This window comes from Fistularia commersonii, chromosome 1 (assembly GCF_037954325.1).
Source record: "Fistularia commersonii isolate RoL2024-O1a breed Wild chromosome 1, RoL_Fcom_v1.0, whole genome shotgun sequence".
In the NCBI taxonomy this organism is placed as follows: domain Eukaryota; kingdom Metazoa; phylum Chordata; class Actinopteri; order Syngnathiformes; family Fistulariidae; genus Fistularia; species Fistularia commersonii.
The window spans coordinates 19,587,440-19,615,339 of NC_141284.1; the positions used below are offsets into that span (position 1 = coordinate 19,587,440).

Genomic DNA, 27,900 nt, shown 5'->3' on the forward strand with positions numbered 1-27,900 from the left:
ATTCATGCCGTGAATCTCCCGAGCGCCTTCCGGAAGAAATACAGAGAACGCCGGCAAAGATAAATAGATGACTGATGACATTTTCAACGGCCAGCTCGGAGCGGCGGCGAGCGGCGAAAACGGGAAAAGGCTTCATGTCAGGGTCGAGATAAAACCCGCACACATCCTGTGCGGGTTGCTCTACAGATTATTTACATGTTTCATATGTTTTTCGATCCATCGCGTTTACAATTCCTTTGAGTCTGTACGCCCCCGCGTGGACGATTAATGTCACAGCGGCTTCCGATCCGATTCATCCGATTTGAATTTTTAGACCAAAAAAAAAAAAAAAAGAAGTCTCACATGTTCAAACTCATATATTATTTATTACAATTAAATATTTTCTTATATTACAGAGGTCCATTTGATTCCATACAAATAATCTGTGCTGTGATTAATATTTCCAAGATACCTCCGAAAACACCGTGCAAATAATATGAACAGAAACACACGACGGAGAAAGCAAAGGTCCGGGGCTGCGGTGCACCAGGGAGGGAAACGGCCGTCCATCAGCATCATCGCTCCTTCAGACCCGTGTCGTCGAAGCAACAACGAAAGGCATTTGGATGGTGCGCCACGATTAACAGTTAACGCTCTGCATGGAATAAATACGGGTGAGAGGAACAGGCACAGAGGACCAATTAAGACAGACTATCATCTCCGTTAATTATAATTAGTTTGCTGAGTAACTTCTAAGGCCATATACACTGTGCGCTTCTTAAGTCTCTAATCCCAAACCTTCGACGGGGCGTAAGCCGACCGGCTGATTTCTATCGTCTCCGTTTGAGATCCACAATATCGACCTTTTTGAAGGAGTACCTCCGTCTTACGGCCGAACCCTCGGCCGAATTCCACGAATTCAGTCAGGATGACACTTCTCCTCCGCAGGAACCATCTGGTTCCAGCTTTAGCCGAGAGCAGCTCCTATTGAAGAACTAGAATCACGGAAGGAATGTTTCCCAGTCAGCAGAGCTCGCTTGTCAAATGTGGTAGTGGGCCTGAGGATACTTGGGGCCAGGGTTTTTTATCTGGCCAGAATAACCGGACTACATCACACACACACACACACACACACACACACACACACACACACACACACACTTCAGACTCATCACAGCTGCTGCTGCTTGGCGGGCTTCAGGATGGGGTCAATGTTCTGGGATGCATCTCTCTGAGATGCCTGGGCGGAGCTTGGCCCGCGGGTCCAAAGGGAAGGCCGGGGATATTCTGTAAGGCAGCCACAGGGAGGGCGGGAAAGGTTGGAGTGGTTCCAGCGCCAGGCATTTAAAGGTGAAGAGGCAAAGCTTTCTATGTGAGGAGGAAGAGCGGACCATCCCCCGGTCTGTCTAGAGACGGGAGCGTAGAGGACAGATGGCGGAGGAGGAGAAGACGCCGCTCTCCTTTCTAATCGGGAAGGAAAGCGGTGTTCTTTAAAATGAGCTTTTGAAAAGGGGATGACTTCTTAGAACAGAAATAAATGGAGGTCTTCTGCGGCACATGGCGCTGAGTCACGGTCACAGAGCTGAAGGCGACACTGAACAATCGAGGGAGGAGAGCCGGCGGCGGCCAACTGGCTCCGGCTGCGGAGAACCGACGCCCACCCCGGTGTGAAAATGCAAACGCCGACACGGACGTGAAACCACGCAAAGACCCTCGGGAAGAAAATCCTCCTCTGCCCTCACGGACCCCCGGCTCCCTCAGCACGGACGGAACATCTACAGGGTCACCTTGACCTTCTGGATCCTCTGGATTTCCTCACCATCACGTGGAGGAGAAGATCACATATTTCCAAAAGGTGGAAAATGCAAGGGGTAATCTTAGCTTAGCGCGAGGGTTGGAAACGGGCCTCCGAGGTCAGTACCGATGCAGGCCGGCTGTTTCCGCTTCTCACACTCAGCCGACAAAATGTTCCGGTCAGTGCTCCGGGTCGGTACGACAACTGTGAGAGGAGACGACCGTCCGCCCCCTGCAGGGGACACTCGACGCGCGACTTTTATCCCGACCGACGTGGAGAAGATGGCGCCGTCCGAACCCGGCCGTGGAAACCAGAAAGCGGCCGACGGGGCCGATCGGCACCTCGGATCCGCCGTCGTGCCGTGGTTTTCTCCATTGAAATCACATTTCCACGCTCTAGGGTACACGTCTGCGGGGCCACAGTCGCTCCTTTCCACGTCTGGTTTCGAGCAGGAAACCGGGAAAGCCGAGGGGAACGGTTCTTGAATTTGAAATCCGGTTTTACCAGGTCGAATGGTTTTCGGGAGGAGGTTTTACAGCGGCGCGAGGGAATGAGACTACCGTTACCGAGCAGCGCCGCGCGTCGTCTGATGGGCAGGAAGTGAAGCAAAGTTCAAACTTTCTGTCTGAGTTGATCTAAAAAAAAAAATAATAAAACATGACGGATAGAGCTGTAGCTTCAGCCTTCACACTGAGGAGAACTTGCACCGAGTTGATGTGTGTGCGTGTGTGTGTGTGTGTGTGTGTGTGTGTGTGTGTGTGTGTGTGTGCGCGCGCGCTAGTAGGCAACAACTACTGCTTTTGCAGCAGCGCAAACACAATCACAAGCCAAACTACCGGCTGTTTGGAGACTGGCAGCCACTGTAACACCAAAGATAGGACCCAGAAGAACTGCTTTTCTTCTTCGACGAACACCAGACTTCAGCGAGTTAATGCTGGTTGCCCCGGCGACGGTAGCATTCAGCCCTCCGATCACGTGATCCGTCACGTGTCTGCGATTCCGCGCACAGAAGCCGAGCGGCGTTCCCGGGAAAGGGCTTCACGCCGAGAGAAGAACGGACGACTCCCGACCGGAACGTCCCTCGTTCTCGGCGACCACGTGGGCGTGCGATCCGTCCGCAGGAAAAGTCAAAAAATAAATAAGCCGGTCCCTTGGTCTGCTTCCCGAGTCCTCGGCGCTCCGGCGGGTGCCGCTAGGATGCTACTGCAAGTTCTTGAGGAGCCGTCCGTAGCGGAAGTCGTAGACGTGGCGACAGAGGAACACCAGCTCCGGGTCGATGTCGTCGGACACATAGTGGCGGTGGGCGGCGCCATCGACGGCGGCCGGCACCACGAGGGAGGCGGCGCTGTAGCAGATGCCCTCCTGACGGCGTCTTACCAAGGCACAAAATCTGGGAACGGCAAAGAACAAACTCCGCTGAGCTGGTCCCGCCACCGAGGAAGCCGATGTTTCTTCCGGACCCGAAGGCAAAGCACCTCCGGCCGGAAGCTCGACGAACGCTACGCCTCTTACCGACAATACTGTGCCAGCGTGAGCACATGGCATTTGTCTTCTATGCAGGCCACGCTGTTCACGTCCTGATGCCGAGACGCAAAGATCTCGTTCTGGAAGACAAAAAGAGAAACTTTCTTTGTGGCTTCAAAAAGCGAAGAGCACTTTCCCGAACAACACGCAGATACTCCCGGGAAGTCAACGACTGTCTGCAGGGCGGGAGGAAGGCCAGTCTCCGCAAGACTCGCTTTTAAGGCGTCGGGATACGCCGGCGGAAGACGCTCGAGCCGTCACGCTATCTCCTGGGAGGTCGATCTCCCGCCATCGGGCTGAAAAACCTTCTCAGCTCCGGAGGCCAAAATCTCATCTTCTCCTGAAGCCGTTGGACGACTGAGAAAAGGTCAATCTGCCTCGTTTGAGTCTTGCCGACACACAGGAAGTGGTCAGAAGAAGCAGGGGGGGAGTTACGGAAGAAGTTCAGGTTCCACGGCTCAATGTCACGAGGAAGCCGTCTGCATCTGAGGGGCTGCTGCGCCCGCAACGGCCGAGGAACCTGTTTTCCTCCTCTTCTTCTTCAGCTCTGTCACGCTTTAATCATCTGGAATGACCATTTTGTGCCAAATCTAAGTAAACGGTGCGGGAGCAGAAAGCGGAAGTTCTTGTGAGATGGCCTCAAACAGCCCCAAGAAAGCCGCGGAGGTGGCGTTCAGCACTGCCGGGGTGAAAACTGTGATCGTTACCTGAAATGATGTTTGCTTTCAACGGCGCCAGCCTGCTGGGACGGCCGCGCCGCTGAATAGCATCCATCTAGATTTAGATTTAATAACGCCTGTGTTTCCCCGGCGCCGCACGGCTCAAAATGGCTCCCGTGAAAAGCCGCTTCCCTATAAATGTGACGGGACTCGGTCCCGGAGCGCCTGCAAAAACTTGACGAAAATGAAACCAGATGACGGTTGACTCCTGAGAAACGACTGGGGGATAAAACGACGTTTCCCCGGCGGTGTCTTTTAACCCTTTGCTGACGCCGGCCGTGCACACAGGCGGCCGAGGACATTTGCCTCTGAGGAGCTCGAGATGAGGCGGCGAGGTCGGGATTCTACCGCTCTGAAGGCACGAAAACCGATGGGAAAACATCCGATAACGCGCAATTTGGAGTCCCTCCTCACCTCACAATGTAGGCTGGGGTTTCGCCCCCCCTGGGTGTGTTCTGGACGGTAGTACCAGAACAGGCTCATCATCAGTTCTCCTGAAGACACCAGAGAAGCGAACGTCAGCTGTGACCGGGGAGGGTGACGGCCATCGCGGCGCCGCACCCTCGGCTCCTACCTGACTCGGGCTCTTCCCACAGGGCGGAGATCTTGGCCACATAAGGCAGAGACTTCTTCCTGGGCCCCGATTTCAGGAGGACAGTGTCTCTGACCTGAATGAGCTCGCCGTCCCTCTGGACCCCCTCAAAGCACTTCCTCAGCGCCGGAGCCTCCTCTCCCTGCACAGACAGGCAACGGGAAACACCGACTCGTCAGGCCAGACTTCTTCATCGGCACGAACGCCGGTGGCTGTCCGGATCGGAACGAAGGCGGCCGCCGTCCAGAGGGTGTTTTCCGAAGACGCGTCCGGCGGCGCCGTGACGAGCTCCGGTACGATCTCTGTCTGCGAACCGCCGACCGACGCCGCGGTCTACTTACCAGACAGAACACCTCCTTCTGAAAGGGCACGCCAACCGGTTGCCAGCCATTGGTAGTTTTTTGGCGGCTGATCTTTGGCTGCCTGGCGAAGGTTTGCCCTCCGACGCCGGCCGAGCAGAGCCGCTGTTTCTTTTCTCTGTTGAGAGGGAAGACAGTCGAGCTGAATCTGCCGGTGCCTCGCGCACCGGACCTCGACCCGCTGGGCGGCTTGGCGCTCTGCGGACACTCCTTAGCCACCTGCGGAGGAGGCTGTGGCTGGCTGGGGTCAGACAGAGGAGTCTGAAGTTGGGGCACTGATTGGCCGGCTGGAGGCACAGTGGAAATGGGGCAGCCGGTGAGGATTCTTGGACTGGGACAGATGGAGATGGAGGTGGGGCCATGATGATCACTGAGCGCTGATGAGAACTTGTCTGAGGACGTAATAACAAAAGAAGTCAAGATAATGAAGTAAAACAAGTTCACGCTCAGGAATGACATTTGAACAACACCCCGTCGGTTCGGAGCCTCGACCGATGACGCGTCCACGGGCCCGTTTTCACCTCCGCACTCCCGGATACTCATATCGGACATTTATGGCATTTGGCTATGTTGGCGCCTCTTTTTCAGAGGGTTTGTGGCAAAGACAGGAGGTCGACGGACCTTCTATAACCCGACGGTCTTGGACCTTCAGAGCCTGGATTGAAGCCTTCGGACACGGACGAAGGCCCTTTGACAAGGAACATGGACAAGTTGGAAAACTAGGCTTACACCCAGAGTTGACCCGACCCCGTGTGGCGCCGAGGTAGAAGAGGTTTCGCATGCCCCCCCCCCCCCCCCCCATCAGCCATTTACATGTGCTTATAAAAGAGATGGAACAGCTTACTTCTTCCTGTAGTCTGTCCAAGATAATGTGTCACCTAATATACACGCTTAACAAATCGCTAATGAATACAAACCAATCCGATTGCAATATAGATACCCTTACCATCAAATAAAAATCCTGGAAACAAGTGAATAAAAAAAGAATAGTCATACATTTGGATATAAGAAAGGGTCACAGCGAGAAAAAATCCACCGTCCCCAACGGGTACGATCATTTGTAGTAATATTAATTGTGTGTTGCCATACATTTTAAATCACAGTTAGTGTTTCCATTTTAAGAGTTAATAGCAATAACCGGCTTTAATACTGAAGATGAACTTATTCCCGATTTTGCAGTGTTACGTACTAGTACAAGTAAAAGGTGTGGTTTAATCTGAACCCAGTTTACGCAGCTTCGTAGATATGAAAAAGCAAATGAAGTTACGGGTTTGGTAAAAAAAATAAATACATTTAAAAAAATCCTTTACTTTTCAAACAATAGAGTCTCGGCCCTGCTGTCGGGAGAGGAGCATCGCACAGCGGGGCACCGGGAGGTTGCCACTTCATGGAGTCTCAGCCGCAGAGGCCTTCATTCCCTGTCTGCTCGCATTAAACTGAGACAAAAGAGGTCGCACCCTGTGTCTGATTCAGTTCCTTCCCACTCGGCCGACTTTCCAAATGGCTGAAGATAAAAATGCCGGGGACAAAATGTTATTTTCAGCACAATTTTATGGCTTCGGCATTCAGCGAAAGAGGAACTCACATACGGAATGACCCCACGGCTTCCCGCCGCCGAGGAGGCTTTTACTCCTCAATTATTGGATGATCCTTTTTGTCTAATTCAGCCGATTCCATTGCCATGCGGAACAGTCGGTACACTGTCCCCGCTTGGAGCGCATCGAACAATATCAGGCAAGATCAGCGGCCGCAGCTGCCCGTCGTCAACCTGGCACTCGGGAGCGAAGAGCTGCGCTCCGAGGCGAGACGTCTGCGACACGATCGCCACGGAACGCTGCCAAAAGGAAGAAGGACGACGCTCATCGATACGTGGAAGCAAAACGACCGGTTCTCGGAAAACAGAGCCACTTCTTGGGTCAGGTTGTCCAGAGGTTGGAATCAATGGAGACGCATCGCCGCCACCTCCGAGCTCCATTCCCTCTCACCGCTCATTCCTTTCAGACCCTCTCTGTCAGACGCTACCCTGCGCTTCCGTGGCAAACATTTACCCCGGACCCTTTCGGACGAGCATGGCAATGACTGTCCGCCTGGCCGACATTTTTGCGAAAGCATTTTTCACGTTATTCAGAAATCACACAGATTCACCGGCCGGCTCCCGAATGCTAAGCCCGCTCTATTCTGGGAAAAGAATCAAAAACACTGTGGAAGAAATGTCACTTTCTCCATCCGACTTCAAGCGACTGCCGCCACGGCAAAGGCATGAAACCGGAGCGACGATACCAAGTCGGATCTCGGCGTCTGATTACTGTAAACAAAGCACCGCCTTCTCCATAGCGCGGTGTTCGGTTTCATCCTGCATGCGAACCATCGCCCCCGGGGTCTGACGCCAAAAATCCCCCGCTGAGAGCTCCACGTCTAGAAAAAGGCAACGCCGCTTTCAGGCACTGACCTGTGTTTGTTTTCGTTGTTTCTGAGGTTACTGACAGGGGCTTACGGGACGGAATACGCTCCCATATGGTGCCGATTACACTTTGGAATCCTAACAATTTCAGTGTAAAGCAAGGATAGTAAAGAGGCTGCTTGGAGGAGGTGCTAAATGGCAACTGCGCTTGCGTGGACGCGCACACACACACACACCTAGTAAGTGGTAGAAATGATTTGTTAAATTGTTCTCGTATCTGGCACTAAATATGAAGTCATGAACCAGGGACAGCGACAGAAAACGGAAAAGCGACAACACTGGCCAGATGTGGCACCACCTGTGTCCGCTATCCTTGCAAAAAGGTGCTCACATGGATGGTGAGCTGCTGACCTGAAATGCCACAACATAATACATGCATTTCATTCAGAGTAGAGCTTTCAGTGACCCTGGTACGTAACAGACGGGGAGGGGGGGGGGGTGCTTTCGTACTTTCTCCATTCACTTATTCCTTTTTCCCCTTTCCCACATGGTTTTTCCCAGTGTGAGAATGGACACACAGACCACGCGTCCCGTGGGCTTTTGCCTTCCCAGCATTTTGGGATTCATTCATGGTCTGCAACCATGCTGATGATTTTTGGTGAAGTACTACCAGAATATTCGTGTGTGTGTGTGTGTGTGTGTTTGTTACTACCCTGATCAGCCGCATCATATCAATTCTCTCTTACAGAAATATCGGAAAGGCTCAGAGTCTGTCCAATTTTCACGGTACGTAGAGACTGATTGAGAGGCTGATGAAGAGCTGAGCGAGGAATGTGTACGTCGCGGAAACCGGCTCATTTCCATCTGGGCTGAGAGATTTGCACTTCCGCATTACTGTCATTGTCAAACAGAAAATTCCTGCGCTGCTCTTGATAAGGATTTTTAATCAAACCACCTCTGGTGATTATTGTCCTGGTACAGCAGTACTTTCCAAGTGAACGGACCAGGTGGTTCAGACATTATGCAGGATTTTTTTCCATTTCGATGGCCTCGTCTTTATGACCCCGTCCAATGGGAGAACTGTATTTCACACAGAGGAAGTCGTAAAGCATCTGAAAAAAAAAAGCAGTCTTTTTCCACCGACTGGCAAACAAGCTTTCTGTTCCCCGTCCTGTTATCTACAACTCATCTCGCTCGAGAACAAACTCGTGGCACGCCAGCCGGGAGGCGTTGGACGATGCGTCGGTATCGCACCTGGAAGCCGCGCGGTCGTCTCTCTGCGGCTCCATCGCTGCTAAAAATCAACTGATCTCTGACCAGTTTGGCACGGACGGCAGATCCGTCCCTCGCTGCTCTGATATAAAAACCTGAGATTGGAAAACCCTGGCGTTCAGGCGTCAGGGTTTTCCCATCAGGAAAGCGATATCTCTCTCTCTCTCACACACACACACACACACACACACACACACACACACCAGAGGACAGATATCGCTTTCTCTGGTTGCCGGTGTTTGGGGGAAAAGAAATAAACTGCTAATAACTGAAGGCTCTGAAGCACGTTTCCTCACTGCTGATGAGAAGACGTGTCGCACTAAGGACAGGACAGCGAGATGGCAGCGGCGTACATCGGAGTGTATGCGGCGAGGCGCGCGTTAAGACCAGCTGCCTGAAATAGCTGGCAGCCTTCTGCCACGATGATCGAGACACCTGCCGTGACAAACAGCGGGTGTCTATCCGATGGGATACACAGCTATGCGGCGGACTTCGCATCTCCTGGAGGTGACCTCCAGGAGATGGGCGGACACTCAATCCCACACCCGGGATGGCGGGGAATTCGCACCGTGCACCGTGCCCGCCGGGTCATTCCCGACCGCCGACTTTCACCCAAAGCTCCGCTTTGTGAACCTCAAGTTCCTCAGCTTCTCCGAGTGGATTCGGAAAGACAATCTGAAGCGGCTGGTATTTCACACACCCCTCCCTTTCAACCCTCAATGTCAAGTAGGAGTGTAAGTAATGTCATTTTCAATGTCCTTTTGCTCTCCTGGACAGGAGCTGCTCCAGCGCTCAAACAAATTTCTCATTCACACTTAAAACCCTTATCGTTTCCTTGGGCTAGAGAAGGATTTATTTCCCCGCCGACTTGAAATCAAGCAAAGCAGCCGCCTCGTGCTTCCGAATGAGGATTATGTTATCTTACACGTTACTTGCGCGATGACTATCTTGCGTCGCGGCGTTCTGAGCCCGCGGTCACGACTCTCGAACCGACTTCGACGCGTGAACACACGAGCGTCTCGTCCCCCACTCGACCATTTCGCTGCGGAAGAAACCCAGATCTCACAGCGGCAATATACATCTAGCGCTGACCTCCGCGAGGGCCCGCGAAGGACACGAGTGTTCCGAAGAAAGTTTGCCAGCTGAGACCGGCCGGGATGTTCCAAGCAATAACCTCGTCCGAGCCGCCGGGGTCATCTGATAACGGACCGGGGCCCATCCCGCCCCGGCGCAGACTTCCAGAGCTACAGGAAAGCAGACCCATTTGTCAGAGACAAATGTTTACGCTTGAGACAAACAGCCGTTTTGGTTTACGTTTTCTTTTTTTTTTTAGGCCGGCGGTCGCGTCTCGGAACACGCCGCGCATCGAGATCGCCGTCGGCTCGCTAAAGCCATCCCTAACGGGCGCCCCGCGCTCGCCGGAACAGTTATTAGCAAAAGACCTTTCACGGTGGATCGGTGGAGCTGCTGAAGGTGATGTGACAGGACAGGATGTGACGTGACCTTTTATTAATGAAAGCGGTTCTGATACTTTAAGGGATATTCACAAAAGTAGAGCGAGCGTATCGTCTTCATGGGTGCTCACCTCTTTCGGCGCCGCGGGAACATTTGGCGCAGTCCGTCGGCCTGAAGGAGCAACCTCCTCTGCCGATGGTTGGAATCACACTGGTATAGGCGGAGTAGCCGTTGATCCTGCAGGGCTCTCCGTAGCACGCCTCCACTGAGGCGCAGCAGTACACTGAATGGGAAATCCCTGAGGGCTGCAGACCGGACCTGAGGAGGAGCTTTGGCGTTTTGCTGCTCCTTGGACACAAAGTCAGGGGCGGGATGGAGGAGGGGGAGTCAGGCTGGCCGAAGTGAACACAGTAGCTCGGAAAACAGGTGTACGTGTGCGGGCTGATGGCGGCGGCCGCCGGGTGGGCGGGCTGAAGATGGTGGTGGTGGTGGTGATGATGGTGGTGGTGGAACACCTCGGACAGCGAGCCATTGTCGTCCGGTTCTTTGAGGGCCTTATCCTTCAGGAAGAGAGACAGTCTGTGACAGTACTCGACGCATCTCTCCCGCGAACAGCAGTAACAGGAGGACACTTCCGTCTCCACCTGTTCCTCCTTGATTGTTTTCAAGGGGAATCCCAGCGCGGAGCCACGGTGGAGACGCTTGAGACACTCCTGCCCTCCCGAGGCACACTTCACGTCCGGGTCCGAAACCTGCGTCTCGCATGAACCGCAGCACCCTTGGCCGGCCGCTCCGCGCTGGGAATGAACGGGATCTTCTATACCCTGTGTCCTACGCTTGACCTGTGTTTCTTCTGGTGGAGTCGTTCTTCTAGCCTGCGACGATCCTCCACGCGCACGCCCGCCGCCGCTCTCCGCCGCCGGTGTCACATCTTCGGCCTTGTTCTCACCGGCAGGCTTGGGGTTTTGCTTCTTTTGCCGCTTGGTCCCGTACAGGGAGCTGGTGAGTTTCAGCAGGGTGGCAGCGGTGAGGCCTGCTTGACGGCGAGGCGTCGGGGCGAACAGACTCAACCAGTCGACGCTCGGCGTCTGCTCCGCTGACCGCTTGGCTCTTTGTTTGGGGTCGGCGTTGGTTCCCGCAGTAACCTTTTTGGTTTCCCGATCCGCATTTCCACTTTGAGGGAGCCCATCTTTACCGGGATCTCCTTTTGAAGGTAGTTGTTTCTTCTGGATATTTGACGGGCAGAAATCTGCCCTGTAGAGCAGCAAGCTGTTGACGGCTTCGGCGTTGAGGGAGGCCATTCTCCTCTTTCGAGGCTCAAAATCAGGCGCCGGCCACGCGAGCGAGGCGTCAGATTGTCCGGTTTTCGGTTCCGCCGTTTGCCGATCGGCTACGGAATTTCTCGTCATCCCAGATCCACCGCCTTTGGTCCTTCCTTTAGGGGAGCCGGAACACTGCTTCTGTCTGACGTCCGAACTGTTGTACCTCCCGGCTCCCGGTGCGTCGTGTCCTTTAAACCCTTTCTCGTCCAGACGGGTGAGCAGGACACAGCAGTTCATGGCCGCCGCGCTGTCGACCGCGAACGTCTTCTTCCCACGTTTGTGTGACTCCTGATTGCTCTGCGTCTTTCCTTTCACCTCCGTCTTCCTCTCTGCCCCTGCCATCACGCCAACCTCCTTTTCCCTGCCTCCCCTCTCCCTCCAGGGCCTTCCACTTATCGCTCCTCGGCTCTGCCGCGCTTTCACCATGGTCTCGTCCGGGGGGGGGGGGGGGGGGGGGGGGTGATCAGGGTCCGGCGACGGAGGGTTGAAACTCAGCGCGGCCCATCAGTTAGCACCGGACTCGATCAGCGGCCGGCTCCGTACACTCTCTGGGGAGACACAAGAGTGGACATTAAATGTAAGACTGATACCAGACATACATGTGCCGCTCCTTGGCTCTTTATCCGCGATAGGGGAAAAAACACGTTTCTATTTCTACGTCTCCGTCGCGTATAGCACTTTGCGTGGAGAGCGTGCTTTGCCGTACAAACACTCGGACATACGGTTATAGATTTCCTAGTTATAGGTTAAGTCGCGGTGAGGTCAAACACATCCCGGAGGATCTTCTGCTCTCCGGAGTTTTCCCGTCGGTCCTTCGGACCGTGAAGACTTCCAACGTGGTGCTCGGCGCAACTGATGCTTTCAGGTTTGGTTTCGTGATGTCATGGTGATTATTCCCGTCTTATCCCGCGCCGACAGCCGAGGTTATAGGCGCTAAGCGGCTCGTCGAAGAGCGCTTCTATTCTATGGGTAAAAGACCGCGGGAACGTTTCACGGCAAAAGTGCTGAGATGCAAAAAACGTCCGCAGGGTCACGGGGGCGGCGGCTCAGGCGTGAAATCAAATTAAGGGCTTCTCCAAATTTCGGGCGCGCAAAGCAAACGTAGCTCTGATCGCAGCCGTCACAAGATCATCCTTGTTTCAGCCAACCCGGCGACAGAAACACTTCAGTTACCATGTCAACAGGCAGCCACCAGGCACGCCGGAGCATCTCCACATCTCCGGCATCTTCACAGCAGTCAGATGTTTTAAAAAAAGCAACTCACAACTCTCTGTAAGGTCCTCCCTTGGTTTCCAGCAGGAAACGTTTCTGAGCCGCAGATGTTTTCAAACCGCAAAGAGCTTTTATGTGACGACGATCCCGCGCGCGACATGGAGACGCGGATGCTTCCTGCTGGACTCTTAACAATTGCTCTACTTGACCTCCAAAACTGACTCCGCATGGGTCTTTGTGTACGAAGTGGCTCCTCAGCAGGGGAACATTCTGCGCAACCACAACGACGTCCTTTAAGAAAAGATGTAGAGACCAGACTTGGCTCCTGTCAGTACCTGCTCCTCACAACAACAAAGCACTTGTCGTTCCCTCAGTTTGTAAAGACGCAGAAGGTGCGGTGAACAGTCAGTGAATCGGCCCTGAAGCAAGGGACAATAACAGGATGTTTTCACCCACATATTAGCTGCTTTCATGAAGCGTCCAGCTCGGGTTTGCCTCCAGGAAGTGGCCTCCTCCCGGGGAACCTTTTAGTTGTGCATTCCCACAGGCAGCGGGACAACGGTAGGTACCGCACCTTGAGCTCCACGCCACAAACCGCAGACATGGACACCATGGAGGTGGAAGCCGCCACAGCGTCCATGGAATAATAATCACGGACTATCAGATGGTCATTTTTATCTTCTCCCTGCACTGCTTCGCCGTGTCAAGAACTGTGTCAAGTTAGCCGTCAGCTAACTCCGCACTTATTCTGGACCGAAAATAGATGTTCTTCTGGAGCCCTGGAAAACCCTCTGAAGCGTAGCCGGACGGAAGAGCTCGGACCTCTTCCTCCCTCCATTTCTCGCTGCTTCTGTCCATTTTGTTTTGAGAAAACATCCGACCATTGACCACAGAAGTTGTTAAAAATGACACCCTGCGCCCCGCGAGAAGTATCTCGAAACGGGCGCGCTTCTCCAAGCACCTAGGCCTTTCAGGGGAACGATAAAAGGACCCAGCCTCAGAGCAGAAGCTAAGACGGCTCGAGCAGGTGAACTCCGAGATCCCTGGTTCCTCTGCTGCCCGAATGCACCGAGAAACGGCCACATTCCCCAAAAGGTCTAGGAGCTGCCAGAAGATCCTCCGGTGGGAAAAACACCGGCTCCTCGGCGACACGACTGATCCACACCGTGATCAGAGCTCCTCCGACAAGTGGAACAGGGGCGGCTGGGAACGAGCTACGGAGAGAAAGCAATGAAAGCTTTTCTAATCCTGAATTAAAGTAATGTGAGGACTTTCGAGGGCCAACGAGAGGCGAAATGCCAACAGACAAATACTTGTACACGGACGTCGGTGCAGAAGCCGCTTTGGATCCCGGGCTGGGTGGCGTCTCGCTGCCAGGATCACCGGAGCCAACAGCACAGCGGGGGAAGGAACCCAAACCCCAAATGTCTGCAATTTCAGAGGGACGTTCAAATCGTGATTGATGTTTGCTTTCAAAGTGCAGCCCACATACTGCATCTCATTCCGGGGCCCATTATTGCAAATATAGATTTGAAATGGACTCGGAGGAGATGTGTATGCGTGTGTGCATGTGTGTGTGAGTGTGCCTGTGCATCACAGCCTGATTGTAATATTTACATGCGCTGCATAACCATAAAGTTTGGGAGGTTTCTGAGCGCTGATATTTAATTCTAGCGACTGTCAGGATTTCAGTCTCCAGCTGCCAATTCAAGGAAACAATTACCCGTGAGAAACACAGCTGTGTGAGTGTGTGTGGCGAGGGAATGATGTCATCAACGCTCAACCAGAGACCTGTGATGAGTTAGTGATCAAACATCATCCAATGAAGGATTGAAACCTCTGATAGCAGGGCTAGCTCCAGGGGCTAACACCGGGGCTAGCTCGAGTTCATTTCAACAGGACAGAGGAGAGGAGACTCGTGCTGGGTTTCTGTCCAATCAAGTTGCTTCGTTTTAAGTAACAGCGAAGCAGCGCGGAGGGACACAATGGAGGGACAGCTGCTCCAAACACCGGCCGGCTCGGGAACCCCCTGCTGCCAATGCTGCCAAGAACCTGCACAGCATCACAGCATGATCCCCACCCAACACACACACACACACACACACACACACAGGGTTTAGGTGTAGCTCAGGAAGCTGGAAGGCTTTGTCGCCGGTTCTCTTCCTGCACTTCTGTGCTCGTTCCTGATATCCCTGTCTCTTTGAGTCCCCTAAATCTCCAGAGGCCGCCAGGTGCTTCAAGAGCTGCTCAAAGATGCACACCTGAAGCCCCGCGGTGGAGGTGAACGCCAGGATTTCCGGGTATTTACCGTTTCCCCGGTGGAGGAGGCCCGGACCAGCTCCGCCTCCTTGACACAGTTTCAACATGCAAAACTCCTTGAGCTGTTGGAGCAGCTCAGCATGTAGCAGGAGGTCCACGCTGACCCCTCTGAGGACCCATGAGGCATTTTAGGTGTGTGAGATCTCATCTTCATGGTTCTCTCCTTCAGAGAGGTGCCACCATGTGAGAAGAAGCCCTGAAGCCTGACCCCCCACCACACACACACACACACACACACACACACACACACACACAGTCGGGGGACTGGGCACGGCTCCACAGTCACCCCCACCCGCACACCAACTATGTAAGCGAAAACACGGTGCGTGTCGTGTGCGTGGAAAAGACTCGCCTGCTCGGACCTGCGCCTGGAGAGCGGGGTTCGGAAAGGAGGGGGTGGAGGGAGGGGGGGGGGTCATCCTCGATCGTCAGGGAGGAGGGGGGGGGGGGGTCTGGCGGTACCGACTCGCGTTACCCGGCGGGTTCCGAAAGCGTCCGTCCTCCGCCCGCCGTCCGATCTCCTCCGCCGCGATCCGTCCTCCGCCCGCCGGCTCGGAGCGCGAAGACCGGGAGGCAGTGAAGGAAAAATGAAGGCAGACGGAAGAAGCCGTCGGATCCCGCTCCCCCGCTCCTCCGCTCCTCCGCCCGCAGCAGCCGCAGACGGTGACCTACTTCCAGGCGGCGCGCCGGAGGAGAACCGCGCTCCGCCGCGCCGGGACGTCCCCCCGCCGCGGGAACCGACCGGCAGTCGATCGAACAGCTGCGGAACAACCGACGCCTGTCCGCGGTTCTCCCGCACGGTCCTCCAGGACGGGTTCCTCAGCACCTTGCTCCGGAGCGGCGCGAAGGAACATGATGGTCTGATCCTCGGAGGAAGATCATGTGTCCATAAGTTCACCCGTTCACCCCCAACCCCCTTCCGATTGGAGGGGAGACTTGATACAATCCCAAATTCTAGGTGGTCTTAATCTAATCCCTGGAGACGATGCTTTCTTGGAATATTCCGGGCTGCCGCTGCCTCCACCTCCTCTCCTCAGCGACGTCCTTGTATTTCCGATTTTCATTTTTCCACGTGCCAGTGAAAGGGTGAGCACCTCCACCGCAAAGCAAGAAGGTCCCCGGTTGGATTCCGGGTTCTCCTGGTTCCTCCCGCCGTCCAAACACATGCAAGAGATTCATTGGAGACCCTACGTTGTCCAGACGTGTGAATGGTTGTGTGTCACTTTGTGTCCCTGTAATTGGACTGTCCCAGGTTGAGCCCCACCTCCCGTCCAATAGAATCCGGCATGGGCAGGGCACGCGCCGGAAATGATGTTCCGACATGTGGGACACCGGGTCGCCCCCTGCATGGCGGCGCCTCCTGGATGAAGACCGATCGGTTGGGCGGATGGCGGGGACGCCTTCGGCCAGGCCGGCGGGGGCGGATGTTATCCAGGAGAACGAAGCTGGTGGGTCGGAACTAGGCCTTCTGCCGATTTCAAAGACCCCAACCCAGACCGCGGGTTAAAAAAACGGGATCCTCCGCCTTCCTCCACAAACGAAGTCATTCTTATAAGGCGGCGACCACCGCCGATGAAGAAGCGAGGCTCAGAACCCAACGGAGGACCAGAACTGGCGTGTCCACATTGGACTCCTCACCCCTCCCTGGTGGACAGTCTGAAGGTTGGTACCAGGAGGGGGAGGAAAGAACGCCATCGCGGATCCGTCCTTGGAGGATCCCCACACGGCAGGCTGATGTTCCAGAACCCAGTGCCTCCACGCTCCTCTGGATTTGACCAACGTCTTTAGTTTAGTCCAGTCAGATGAGTGGACATGATGAGAAGGTCCACAGTAAACGCGACGACGGTGGCTAAAGCCCACGATGCAGCAATAACTAGTATATCAATAAATAAATAAAGCTCCGTTTTCCTTCTCAACATCAGCACCTTGGTGTGCAACACACAAGCGTCCCCGGACTCCGGTCTTCCGGACCCGCGACACCCCCCCGAGTTTTGGCAGCAATCTAAACATCCACTTCTTTCATGCAGTTTCCCATTGACCCACATGGAAAAGGGGTCAGTAAACACCCCTCTGTGATCCCGATGTGTGTATATATGTGAATTTCCCCACCGACAGACCAAGAAAGGAGAATTCTGTCAAACAAAGCTGTCGATATTCGACAATGAAACAGCGTCGGTGTCCAAGGCTGTCCAGTCTAGGGAGGAAGGTGATTGTCCGAAGGGTTTGTGATGTCACAGACCCCGCCAGTTCTCACAGGCGCGGACGTGCAAACCCTAAGTGATGCTCGAACACCCGCAGGACGACCACAATAATCAGTGTGTCCTAAAGGGAGGATAGGCTCTGATTTTCCTGCGAAATGACTGTCTATGACAAATGTGAGGTGCACCGCTGAGTTCAGGGGCTCTTGATATGGAAGTCGGTGGTTGAACCAATAACCAGGCGTGCGTTCGACTGCTTTCTGCCATTCTTATTAAAACAATCCGTCATTTCAACAAATCAGCTTGTTCTGTTAATTTCACAAAATAAGATGTGCTATAAATAAAGTGGCTGTTTTTTTTTTTTTTTGCATTTGCACGGCGGATTAGTGGAGGAAATGACCTGCAGTCTGATCAGTAATGTCAATAATCATCGGGGAGCGCTGATTAAAAAACCTGAATGATGATTGCGTAGGGCAGCGCTGTAATAAAGTGTCTGCAAAGCAGCGTTCCAGAAATGCTGGCTGTACGGGGGTTTGCTATCGGCTCAGTAATCAGCGCCATTAAGACCAGCCCCTAAAGGAACCTTCAACGGAGTTTTAATTTGTCAGATAATTGGAAACTGAAAATTAAAACGCCGCCGCTTTCCAGCCGGCACGTTCGCCGAATGCCCCCCCTCTGACTGACGGCTGAGAGCTGCTCATCTATGACAGCCGACAGACACACACACACACATACGCGCGTAGCGTTAGCTCAGCTGCTGCAGTCAGTCAAAGGCTGACGGCCTGGACTTGCAGGAAATCTCCGATATCCGCGGCAAACGGCGGGTTCCGAGCCGGCGGGCGGCCCCTGCCGGGACGAGGCTTTAATTGGGATAAATGCTGAGCGTCCTCATCAATATCGGCTTTACAGCTGGCAATTAGCCGCTGTAAACAACCTGAGTGTGTGGAGGTAATGAGGCATGAGGAAGGGGGCGGAGGCGGGGGGGGGGGGCGCTGACCCACAGGGCCCGGTGGCCACCGCCGCACAGGAAACACCCTCCGACGCCGCTGGGCATGAAGAACAAACCGCGCTCGCGGAGGCTGATCGCACTCCGGTGGACTGAGAGGAACGCCGGAGGACAGAAGAGGCGAGAAAAGGTCCGCTCTCTTTTTGACTGAGAGCCCTGGCAGCAGAGCGGCCGTCCGTCCGCAGAGCCAGCACACGACCCAGAGCTGTGCCGATGGACCTGACTACCTTCTCCTCAGCAGGGATCTTCAGCAGCCACCGCGGACACCAGCCCGAGTCGCCCGTTTGAGGCCCAGCTGCTGGCTCAGCACGCTGAGTAGTGATGGGGGGGGGAGGACCGATGACTGACAGAACAGTTATTGACAGAGAACAGTGACTGACTCACAATGATCTTCCACAGTTAGTCACCAAACCAGTGAGTGCAACCTCTGACTTGGAATCTGAAACCACGTGTTTCCCGTTCGCCGGTCAAGTCAAACAGAGATCAGAACCAAGACTTCCTGCTCTCTGACTCACCCGGGGAGGAGCTGCCAGCTCCAAGATCAACACACACTGCACACACCCTCAGGTGACAGGGAAAGGACATACACACACACACACACTGCTTGTCTGATAATAATAACAATAATTCCACCCCCCACCCCCCCCATGGTTGTGCTAAGCCTGGATGAGGCCTTCAAGGTCTTCTTCAAGCTGCACCTTCAAAATGGAAGCTTCTCATATCAGTGCACGGCGGCAGCGAACCCTGCCCGCATCACAATGAGAGAGCTGACGACGAAGGATGACACATCCGGTGTGTGACCACAGTGTGACAGCTGTCAGGGGCAAGTGGTGATGAGCTGGGCAGCCCACGGAGGTCTGAGATACATGAAGCCATGCTGGAACGGAGCACGTCATCGTCTCAGCGGTCTTCATTCTTCTACTTACAACAAGAGTTTTCAAATCCATCGATGGATTGGGACACGGCAGGAACAAGAAGGTCCGATGGGAACTGCTCCAGAGCCGTCCCTGGCTGAGGATGGATTATATCCCGTCACATTCCAGTCTGAAGGAGCGTCCCCGCAGCTCTGGGCAGCAGCCTCGAATGGGAGTGTGATTGGAGATGTTAGCAGATGCTCCTGAACACTGATCTTCTCCTTTCAGCTGCTCCCTTCAGCGCCCACAGCCAATCTCTTGTCTCCATCTAAACCTCAGCCAATCATCTTCCTCTATCTAACCCTCTCCTCTCACACCGGCGAACTTCCTGTCCTCCATCCATAAACCTCATCTTTGCTTTTCCTCTAGACCTTCTCCAACCTCAGCATCCTTCTACCAAGAACTTTTCCATCCCTCCTCTGTCCATGTCCAAACCATCTCCGTGTCACTTTATCTCCAGAACATCTACCATGTGCTGTCCCTCAGTTGGATTCCTTCCTGATCCTCTCCATCCTCCTCACTCCCAAAGAGGAACCTCCACATCTTCATATCTGTTGCCTCCAGCTCTGCCTCCTGTCTTCTCCTCAGTGTCTCCAGACACCATGGCTGCTGCCACCTCAATCATCATGCCCCCCCCTCAGGCTCTTTTCATCACCTGTTCCAACCTGCTCTCCCACGATGCCAGCAGGTCTTCGTCTTACAGTTCTTCAGGACATGGACTACATCTGAAGCAGACACGGCCCCCTGTCCCGCCAAGGCACACCACAGGTCTAGGCTCAACAACGAGGATCTTGGGAGGAGGGTCTGGTTGGTCTTCGTCTTCAGGCGTTTTTTTTTTGTTTTGTTTTTCCCCCTATCAGGACCCTCGTCTGAGTGATTATTTCTGCATTAGACAGGAGTGGAACACAATGCAGCCTCAGTGGGGCGTGGGCCAGTGTCTACCTGAGCTGGATAAATGCAGAGGGTTGCGTGAGGAAGGGCATCCCCGGCGTAAAACTTTAGCTAAAACTAAACATGCGACTCAGACCTAATAATCTCATACTGGATCTATCAAGACCCAGGTTAACAATGACCAACATTGGTACTGATGACCTACAGGGTACCAGTGGAAATTGGGCTACTGGCGGTCAAAAAAGGTGGAAGGCGTGTTCAGAAGTAGAGAGAGAAGAGGAAAGGCAAGAGTCTGGGACTGAGAGTAGCGACTTTGAATATTGGATCTATAACAGGAAAAGGAAGAGAGTTGGTTGACATGATGCAGAGAAGGAAGGTGGATATACAGTGTGTCCAGGAGACCAGGTGGAAATGTAGTAAGGCTAGAAACCTAGAAGCAGGCTTTAAGCTGTACTATCATGGTACTGACAGGAAGAGAAATGAAGGAGGAGTTGGTTAGGAATGTTCTGAAGGTGAAAAGAATGTCAGATAGACTTATGAGTCTGAAATTGGAAACTGAAGGTGTGATGCTCAATGTTGTTAGTGGCTATGCCACGCAGATGGGATGCGAATTTGAGAAGGATAACTTCAGGAGTGAGTTAGATGAAGTGATGCAGAATATCCCCAGAGACGAGAGAGTGGTAATTGGTGCAGAATTCAATGGGCATATTGGTGCAGAAAATAGAGAATAGAAAAGTGATGGTTTGTAGGATGACTGGTGACAAGGAAGATCAAGGGGACAAATGCAGAGCAGAGGACAAAGTGGTGGAAGCTGAAAAGGGAGAAATTGCGATAGGCTCTTGGTGGTCAGGGAGAGCTTCCAGATGACTGGACAACTACAGCTAATATTTTAAGGGAGACATGTAGGAGAGTATTAGATGTATCATCTAGAGGGAAAGCAGATAAGGAGACTCGGTGGTGGACTGAGGAAGTGCAGGAGTATATACACAGAAAGCGGTTCGCAAAGAAGTGAGACACTGGGGGACTGAAGACAACAGACAGGAGTACAGAGAGACACAACGTGAGGTAAAGATAGAGGTAGCAAAGGCAAAACAAAGGGTGTACAATGATTTGTATGCTTGGTTGGACAGTAATGAAGGAAAGAATGATCTATACAGGCTGGCAAAACAGAGATAAAGATGGAAAGGACGTACAACAAGTCCAGGGGATTAAAGATAGAGAGGGAAATGTATGGACGGATGTTAAAAGAGTGATGGGAAGATTGAAAGAGTACTCTGAAGAGGTGATGAAAGAGGAAAATGACAGAGAGGCAAGAGTAGAAGAGGTGACTATTGTAGACTGCAAAGTAGCAGAGATTAGTAAAAGTGAAGTGAGGAAGACATTAAAGGGGATTAAGAGTGGAAAGGCAGTTGTTCCTTATTATATATCTGTGGAGGTGTGGAAGTGTCTAGGAGAGGCAGCGGTAGTTTCTGGCTAGATTATTCAGCGGGATCTTAGAGAGTGAGAAGATGCCTGAAGAATGGGCATGAAGTGTGATGGTACCCATTTATAAGAATAAGGGAGATGTGCTGAATTGCAGCAACTATAGAGGGATAAAGTTGATGAGCCATACCGTGGAGTTATGGGAAAGAGTAGTGGAAACTAGCCTGACAGCAGAAGTCAGCATTTGTGAACAGCAGTTGAACTTCATGCTTCATGCCTCGGAAGAGTACTACAAATGCAATATTTGCTTTGAGAATGCAAATACAGAAGCACAGAGAAGGTCAGAGGAAGCTGCATGGCAATTTAGTAGACCTAGAAAAAGCATGACAGGGTGCCAGGAGAAAAACTCTGATATTGTATGAAGAAGTCTTGAGTGGCAGAGAAGTATATTAGACTGGTGCAGGACATGTATGCTAGGTGTGAGACAGTGTGCAGTGTGCTGTCGGGGTAACAGAGACGTTCAAGGTGGAGGGGGGACTCCATCAGGGATCAGCTCTGAGCCCCTTCTTGTTTGCAGTGGTGATTGACAGGCTGACAGATGAGGTTAGACAGGAATCTCTATGGACCGTGATGTTTGCAGATGACATTGTGATCTGCAGTGAGAGCAGACAACAGGTAGAGGAAAATCTAGAGAGGTGGCGGTATGCGTTGGACAGAAGGGGAATGACGGTTAATCGCAGCAAGACAGAGTATATGTGTATGAATGAGAGGAACTCGAGTGAAACGGTGAGGCTACAGGGAGTGGAGATCAAGTAGTGGAGAGTGTGGAAAAGAGGTGAAGAGATGGGTTCAAGCAGGCCAGAATGGGTGGAGATAAGTGTCAGGGGTACTATATGGTACTTCATTCTGGACTATCAGCCAGAATGAAGGGAAAGGTGGACAAGCCAGTGGTGAGACCAGGGATGGTGTATGGACTAGAAATAGTTACGATGACAAAAAGACAGGAGGCAGAGCTAGAGGACACAGAGATGAAAATGCTAAGTTTCTCTTTGGGAGTGACCAGGATGGATAGGATCAGGAATGAGTCCATCAGAAGAACAGCACATGTTAGATGTTTTGGAGAGAAAGTCAGAGAAGCCAGACTGAGATGGTTCGGTCATGTACAAAGGAGGAATAGTGAACATATTGATAGATGTATGATGGAATTGGAGCTGCCAGGCTGGAGGTCTCGAGGAAGACCAAAGAGAAGATTTATGGACGTAGTGAGAGAGGATATGAAGGTAGTTGGTGTGAGAGAGGAGGATACAGAGAAAGCCTTAGATGGAGAAAGTTAATTCGCTGTGGCGACCTCTGAAGGGAAGAGCCGAAAGAAGAAGAAGAAGACACGAGTAGAACACACATACTCTGGATTAAACGGATCAAGATGCCTCCTAGAAGGTCTGACTGTAGAAGATCTGACACGCAGCAGAATCACACTAATGGAGGAAATGTTGCACCCTTTCAGAGGTGGTGCATGAAAGCATAGAGCAGCAGGGTGTCGACTGGCTGCGCACGGCGGACCACCCCTGCACAGGCGCGCACACGCACACCTGCGCCCGCACGCACACGCACACGCACACACTGCTTAGTGCAGACTTGGGCACTTTATGGCCCGCGGGCCACATCCAGCCCGTTTTGCTTTTTTATCCGGCCTGCCAAACTATTTTCTTTGAATATTTTAATAAATATATCAATATTGAATTTAGAAACTCCTTACTTTTTCCTTTTGTTTAATTTTGTATGGATGATTCTATACAAAATAATGCCGGTACATTTGTATGATCCTCAATGATTTTGAAGTTGAAATAAAACGCCAAAGACTTTTAATATTTAAATTGCAATTTGAATTTTGTTCAATTTACATGATACCTAGTTTGGCCTGCGCATAAAAATTAAAAAAGAAATGTGGCCCGCCAGCCCAAATAATTGCCCACCCCTGGTTTAGTGGCTCAAGAGGCCTTCACTGACTCCCAAGTGTCACGAACACACACTTTTACCAGGAGAGGTCAGGCAGCTGTGAGGACCTACAGGACACCTGGAGAAGAGCACGGACCCTCCTCCGCCAGGAGACAGCGAGCTATGAAAACGTTCGAACCTGCACAAACCGGAGATCAACGCCCGCTGACTTTTCAGGATGAACTCGCTCGGTCGTGTTTCGGCAGCCGGCGAGGCGGGACAACTAATGTGGCTACGGTTCGTGAGCTCGTATCTTTCTGCACCTCCGCCACATGACTCATTTGTTCTTCGCAAGCAAACAGATTGAACGTGGATTTGATGACAAATGGAACTAAGAGGATTAATTCCGTGCAGAAAAAAAACGCACGTCCCGGAGGGGAGCGACGACGGGAGAGGAACTTCAACCGGACGCCGGTGGAGAAGTTTCCGATGATTTACGAATGACATGCAAATGTAGAGCGGGAAGCAGATAAGATGGAGATGATCAACTCGGCCGCTCCGAGTGTCAAACGACACCGTCGAGTCCGGCGGGGGAACCTTCACGCCACCGGCTTACGGCTCGACAGGCCGAAGCCGCCTCTCCGTTTCACCGCAGACATCGGCACGGCGTCTCAGCGGCGTGCGGCAGCTGCGGGACAGGAAGTGTCATTATCTGCATCCATCTTCGAGGAGACAGGGAGAGATGCCAGACAGCCCGGCTGGCGGCGGAGGAGGGGACGGAGAAACGAGGATTAAAATCAGGAACGACCGAGATGGAAGCAGAGGGAGAAGCTCTCACCTCACGGCCGGAGCCGCAGCACGATCCAGGCAACCACGGGAAGGATTCTTCCCCCCCCCGGCCTGGCTTGACAGCCTGGCGGAGATACAGATGTCTGACACCGGAGGGGTGGAGGGGGTGGGGGATGAAGGAAAGAGATGAGGCTCAAGACAAGGGGAGATGGATGGAGAGCAGCCACAGAGAAGGATTGTCATCATTGCCGTGAACAATGACCCCCTGATAGAAGGCCTGTTGCTGCACATTCAATCCAGCTGAGTGAGGAGCAGGAGGGGGCCGGGGGCGGCCGGGGGGGCGGCCAGGCGTCCACCTGCCGGCCCCTCAGTCATGCTTTCAGCATCTGCCAAATTGAACGCCGCTCGGTGCCATGTGCTACCCAACGGAGGGGCCCGACGTTCGTCGGCCACAGTGAGATCTTCTGTTCCGGCTGGGGGCCCGGTCAAACGGGGTTTAAGTCCTCCATTCACACACACACACACACACACACACCTCCCGCCTCATGTAAACAATCCCAGTGTGTGTGTTGTGTGATAAGCTAGCGATACCCCAGCCACACAGTACCACATCAAGTGCAGCTGCGGGTTGGTCGACAGCTGACGCCCGGCCGAGGGTCCGGGAGCTCTCTCCCTCCTTCGCCGCCCACCCTTCCTCCTCCGCCTCGTCTACGCTTCCATGAAACAGACCTGTAATTTTCACAGCTGTGTCTCAGGCAGAGTGCCGGGCTGAGTCAGGGCAGAGAGAGCGAGCCGCGAAAGGCTTTCGGAGGAACCGGGAGCTCCGGCGCCGCTAATCCCGAGCCCGTTGAAATTCAATTCTTATTCAAACAACCAGAGAAGCTTAAGACCCGACGACTAAATGGCTCCGAGCTGCAGCGGCGACGGAGCCAGGCTTTCGTTCGTTACGGCAAGGAAAGTCACCCTGTTTGCCGGGTGCTCCCAAAACGATGTCGGCGAATCCTGAATCGGCGGCGGGTGTGAGGCGACGGTCGAAACCTCCCCTTCGTTGTGATCGAGAAAGGATTTTTCATGAAAACGATTTTTAAATCAGAGGAGATCGGTGATGACGTCGCCTCGCGACTTGGATCACAACTCAGACCGGCCTTTTGAGCTCTTCAGCTCTTCCTGGACTTCCTGTTCCCGAGCAACGGGACCCCTGGTTGGTCAGTCCGATATTGGTCTTCTCTTGGGTTCCCGCTGAGGTCAGTGAACTGACTTAGGGAGCCCGCGACCCCGACCAGACTCGCCGCTCGCCTCCCTGTCAGACCGACTGGAAACACATCCGTTTGTTTGGAGCGTTTCGCACGGTGAGAACCCGGAGAACGGCGCCCGGCATTCCCGAAAAGTCCGCAAAGTCTGCGCCGGGCGTGTCCGAAACCTCCGGAATAATCTGCTCCCCGTGAAAAAGTGCAGAGAAAGTGGGTCAGCGCGCCGTGACAGAATTCAGCGGCGTAATTCTGTCCAACCGGCTCGGTCTAAACCCCGGATGATCATCTGATTATTTCTTCCTTCTCGGCTATTTTAAAAGCTCAGCTGGGCCACCGTCTCGCTTAGAGCGCCGTCACCATCGGCAGCGGGAGCCATGGACTGAACCATCGGAGGGAAAAGCGCAGACTGGGACGGGTTTGATTTAAAGGGAGGGTCCGAACATCTGCAGCATCTGCAAAAAAGAATGCCAGGCTCCAGCTGATCCGGACCTGCTTCATGGACCAGCTCAAGGTTCTCATCACCCGCGGGACTTGGGGTCGGTCTCACACGCAAACACAATCTTTCAATAAACTCTTTCTGGATTCGCTGATCGCCAAACCACGCAAATCAAAGTCCAGAGCGGCTGCCGATTCCTGACCTGCTACGCCCGTCTCCTGAACATCTCAGCGGGACTTCGAGGAGCAAAACCTTTTCACCCGCACATTCTACATCAAACTCACAAGATCAGAATTCACCCGGGGAAATTCGCTCCATCGGGGTTTGTAGTCTCATCCTCGGCGCGGCCGAACTCCACGCCTCTGTCGCCCGACGTAAGAAGGACCTCCACACACAGAGGAGCTCTGACACCGGTCTCTCAAAGAGGCTCCTGCCGCCGATCACACCCAGCGAGCCCACAGAATTCCTTTTGTCACGGCGCTCGGCCCGACGAGGGAAGTGTTTTGGAAAAGGGGTGTGTAGTTTTCCAGCTCAGCTCAGCGAACAATAAGTCATTCATGCCGGCTGACATGTTGTTTTCACACTCGGGGGAGGAACGTCAATGCACGTTCTGTTTGGGCGCATTGTAGGAACACACAGCCCATATCACTCTATTGTCACATGTGGCCTGTGTGTGTGTGAGAGAGAGAGAGAGCAGGAGGTATTTGTCTCCCTTGGGACGGCGGGCATACGTGCGGCCGACAGCAGGCGCATCCCTCCTCCGACCGCGGCCACTTCTGCAGAGATAACGGGATTAAGTTGGCTGCGTGTGGACACGTGGCCGCCGCCGCCGCCGCCGCACCGCGTCCAACCTGCTGCCGCCGCACACAAAGCTCCCCAGATGAAGCTCAACTGTGAAGCTCCTTCTGGTCGCGCGGGCTTCTCAAACACCAGTGCGCCGAGGAGGTCGCCGGGCTAAATGTGCTTTCGCACCTTCTGACCCAAAGCATGCAGAAACCTTAGCGGAAGCTCCAGACAGGAGGAGCTCCTGGTGTCGCGGCCGATCCTTCAGAGGTCTGACCTCAGTGCGTTTGAACAGCAAAGCAATCGGAGGCGTCAAACAGCACGGAGACGTTTCAAAATTCTCCTCGATCAGAGAACGTTCAGACGGGAAGGTCCGGAGCAGGTCGCCAGCATTCACCGTCACCCTGGAGGAACTGCACTTACTGCCAGGGCAAAGTACTATGGTTCAAAGTACCTCAACAGCCACAGCGGTACTGTGCACTACGATTTAAAGTAGCCGAGCTGCCAAAACAGTGCTGTGTACTACGGTTTTAAGTACCTGAGCTGCTAAAGCAGTACTAAGTACTACAGTTAACAGTATTTACACCACCAGATCCGTCTTGTGTACTGCAATTTAAAGTACCTGAGCCGCCACATCAGTACTAAGTACTACAGTTTGAAGAATCCTAGCTATCACATCAGTACTGTGCGGTGTCAGCCGAAGGGTTCTTCCGCAGAGGAACCAAAGAAGGTCGCCTCGGTTGACATTTTCCACGCGGGGAACAAACACTTGCATCCGGGTGTGGAAGCGAAGCTCGGCGGCTCGGCACGGTTCCGGGTCCCGAGAGGCTCGGATGCGTGATCCGAGCCTCTCGGGACCCGGAACCGTCCCGCCGGTTCTCCTCCCGTTATCGTGGGGGTGGTTGGGGGGGGGATTCGAGCGTGGAACCTGCAGCCGCTGGTGCGAAACGGTTTCTGCGATTACGACCCGGAGGCTCCGCGCCGTCCCGGCCGCCGCTCCCGAAGTTGCGTTCGAGGTAACCGGACAGACTCCGGTCGCTCGGACCTCCTCGCCCGCCCCCCCCCCCCCCCTCACACAGTCTTACCGGGAAGACTTCCCGCGGGGACGCTGCTCCGGTTCAGATCAGTCCCGCGGCGCCGGCGGGAGGCGCGTCAGGTGTGGGCTCCCCGCGGGCGGAGGAGGACTCATGCCGGGCTGCGGACCGGAACCCCTCCCGCTGCGAAACACGAGCAAAGCCCCGGGCGGCCGCTCCGGGAGCCGAGCGTAAACCCCCCTCCCCCCGCCGCCGCCGTCGTCGGCTCGCTGGGCCGTGGCGGCACCGGGGAC

At 53.7% G+C, this 27,900-nt stretch overlaps 1 protein-coding gene across 1 annotated transcript; it reads right to left on the reverse strand.

Moving 5' to 3' along the window:
• Positions 1–345: 345 nt before the first annotated feature.
• bahd1 (bromo adjacent homology domain containing 1) lies at positions 346–27,900 on the reverse strand. The gene is made up of 7 exons (XM_086153250.1): positions 27,659–27,900; positions 10,227–11,966; positions 4,951–5,360; positions 4,592–4,751; positions 4,432–4,511; positions 3,287–3,378; positions 346–3,164 (listed from the first exon to the last, which is right to left on the reverse strand). Exons 2-7 carry the CDS (start codon positions 11,842–11,844, stop codon positions 2,975–2,977), a joined length of 2,550 nt encoding a protein of 849 aa, XP_086009376.1. The 5' UTR covers positions 11,845–11,966; positions 27,659–27,900; the 3' UTR covers positions 346–2,974.

Excerpts from the sequence above, each read along its gene's own strand:
- bahd1 (XM_086153250.1), bottom strand. The coding sequence starts at position 11,844 with ATGGTGAAAGCGCGGCAGAGCCGAGGAGCGATAAGTGGAAGGCCCTGG. Across the intron at positions 5,361-10,226 it reads TTCCCGCGGCGCCGAAAGAG|ACAAGTTCTCATCAGCGCTC; the intron begins GTGAGCACCCAT and ends TTACGTCCTCAG. Across the intron at positions 3,379-4,431 it reads ACCCCAGCCTACATTGTGAG|AACGAGATCTTTGCGTCTCG; the intron begins GTGAGGAGGGAC and ends TTTGTCTTCCAG.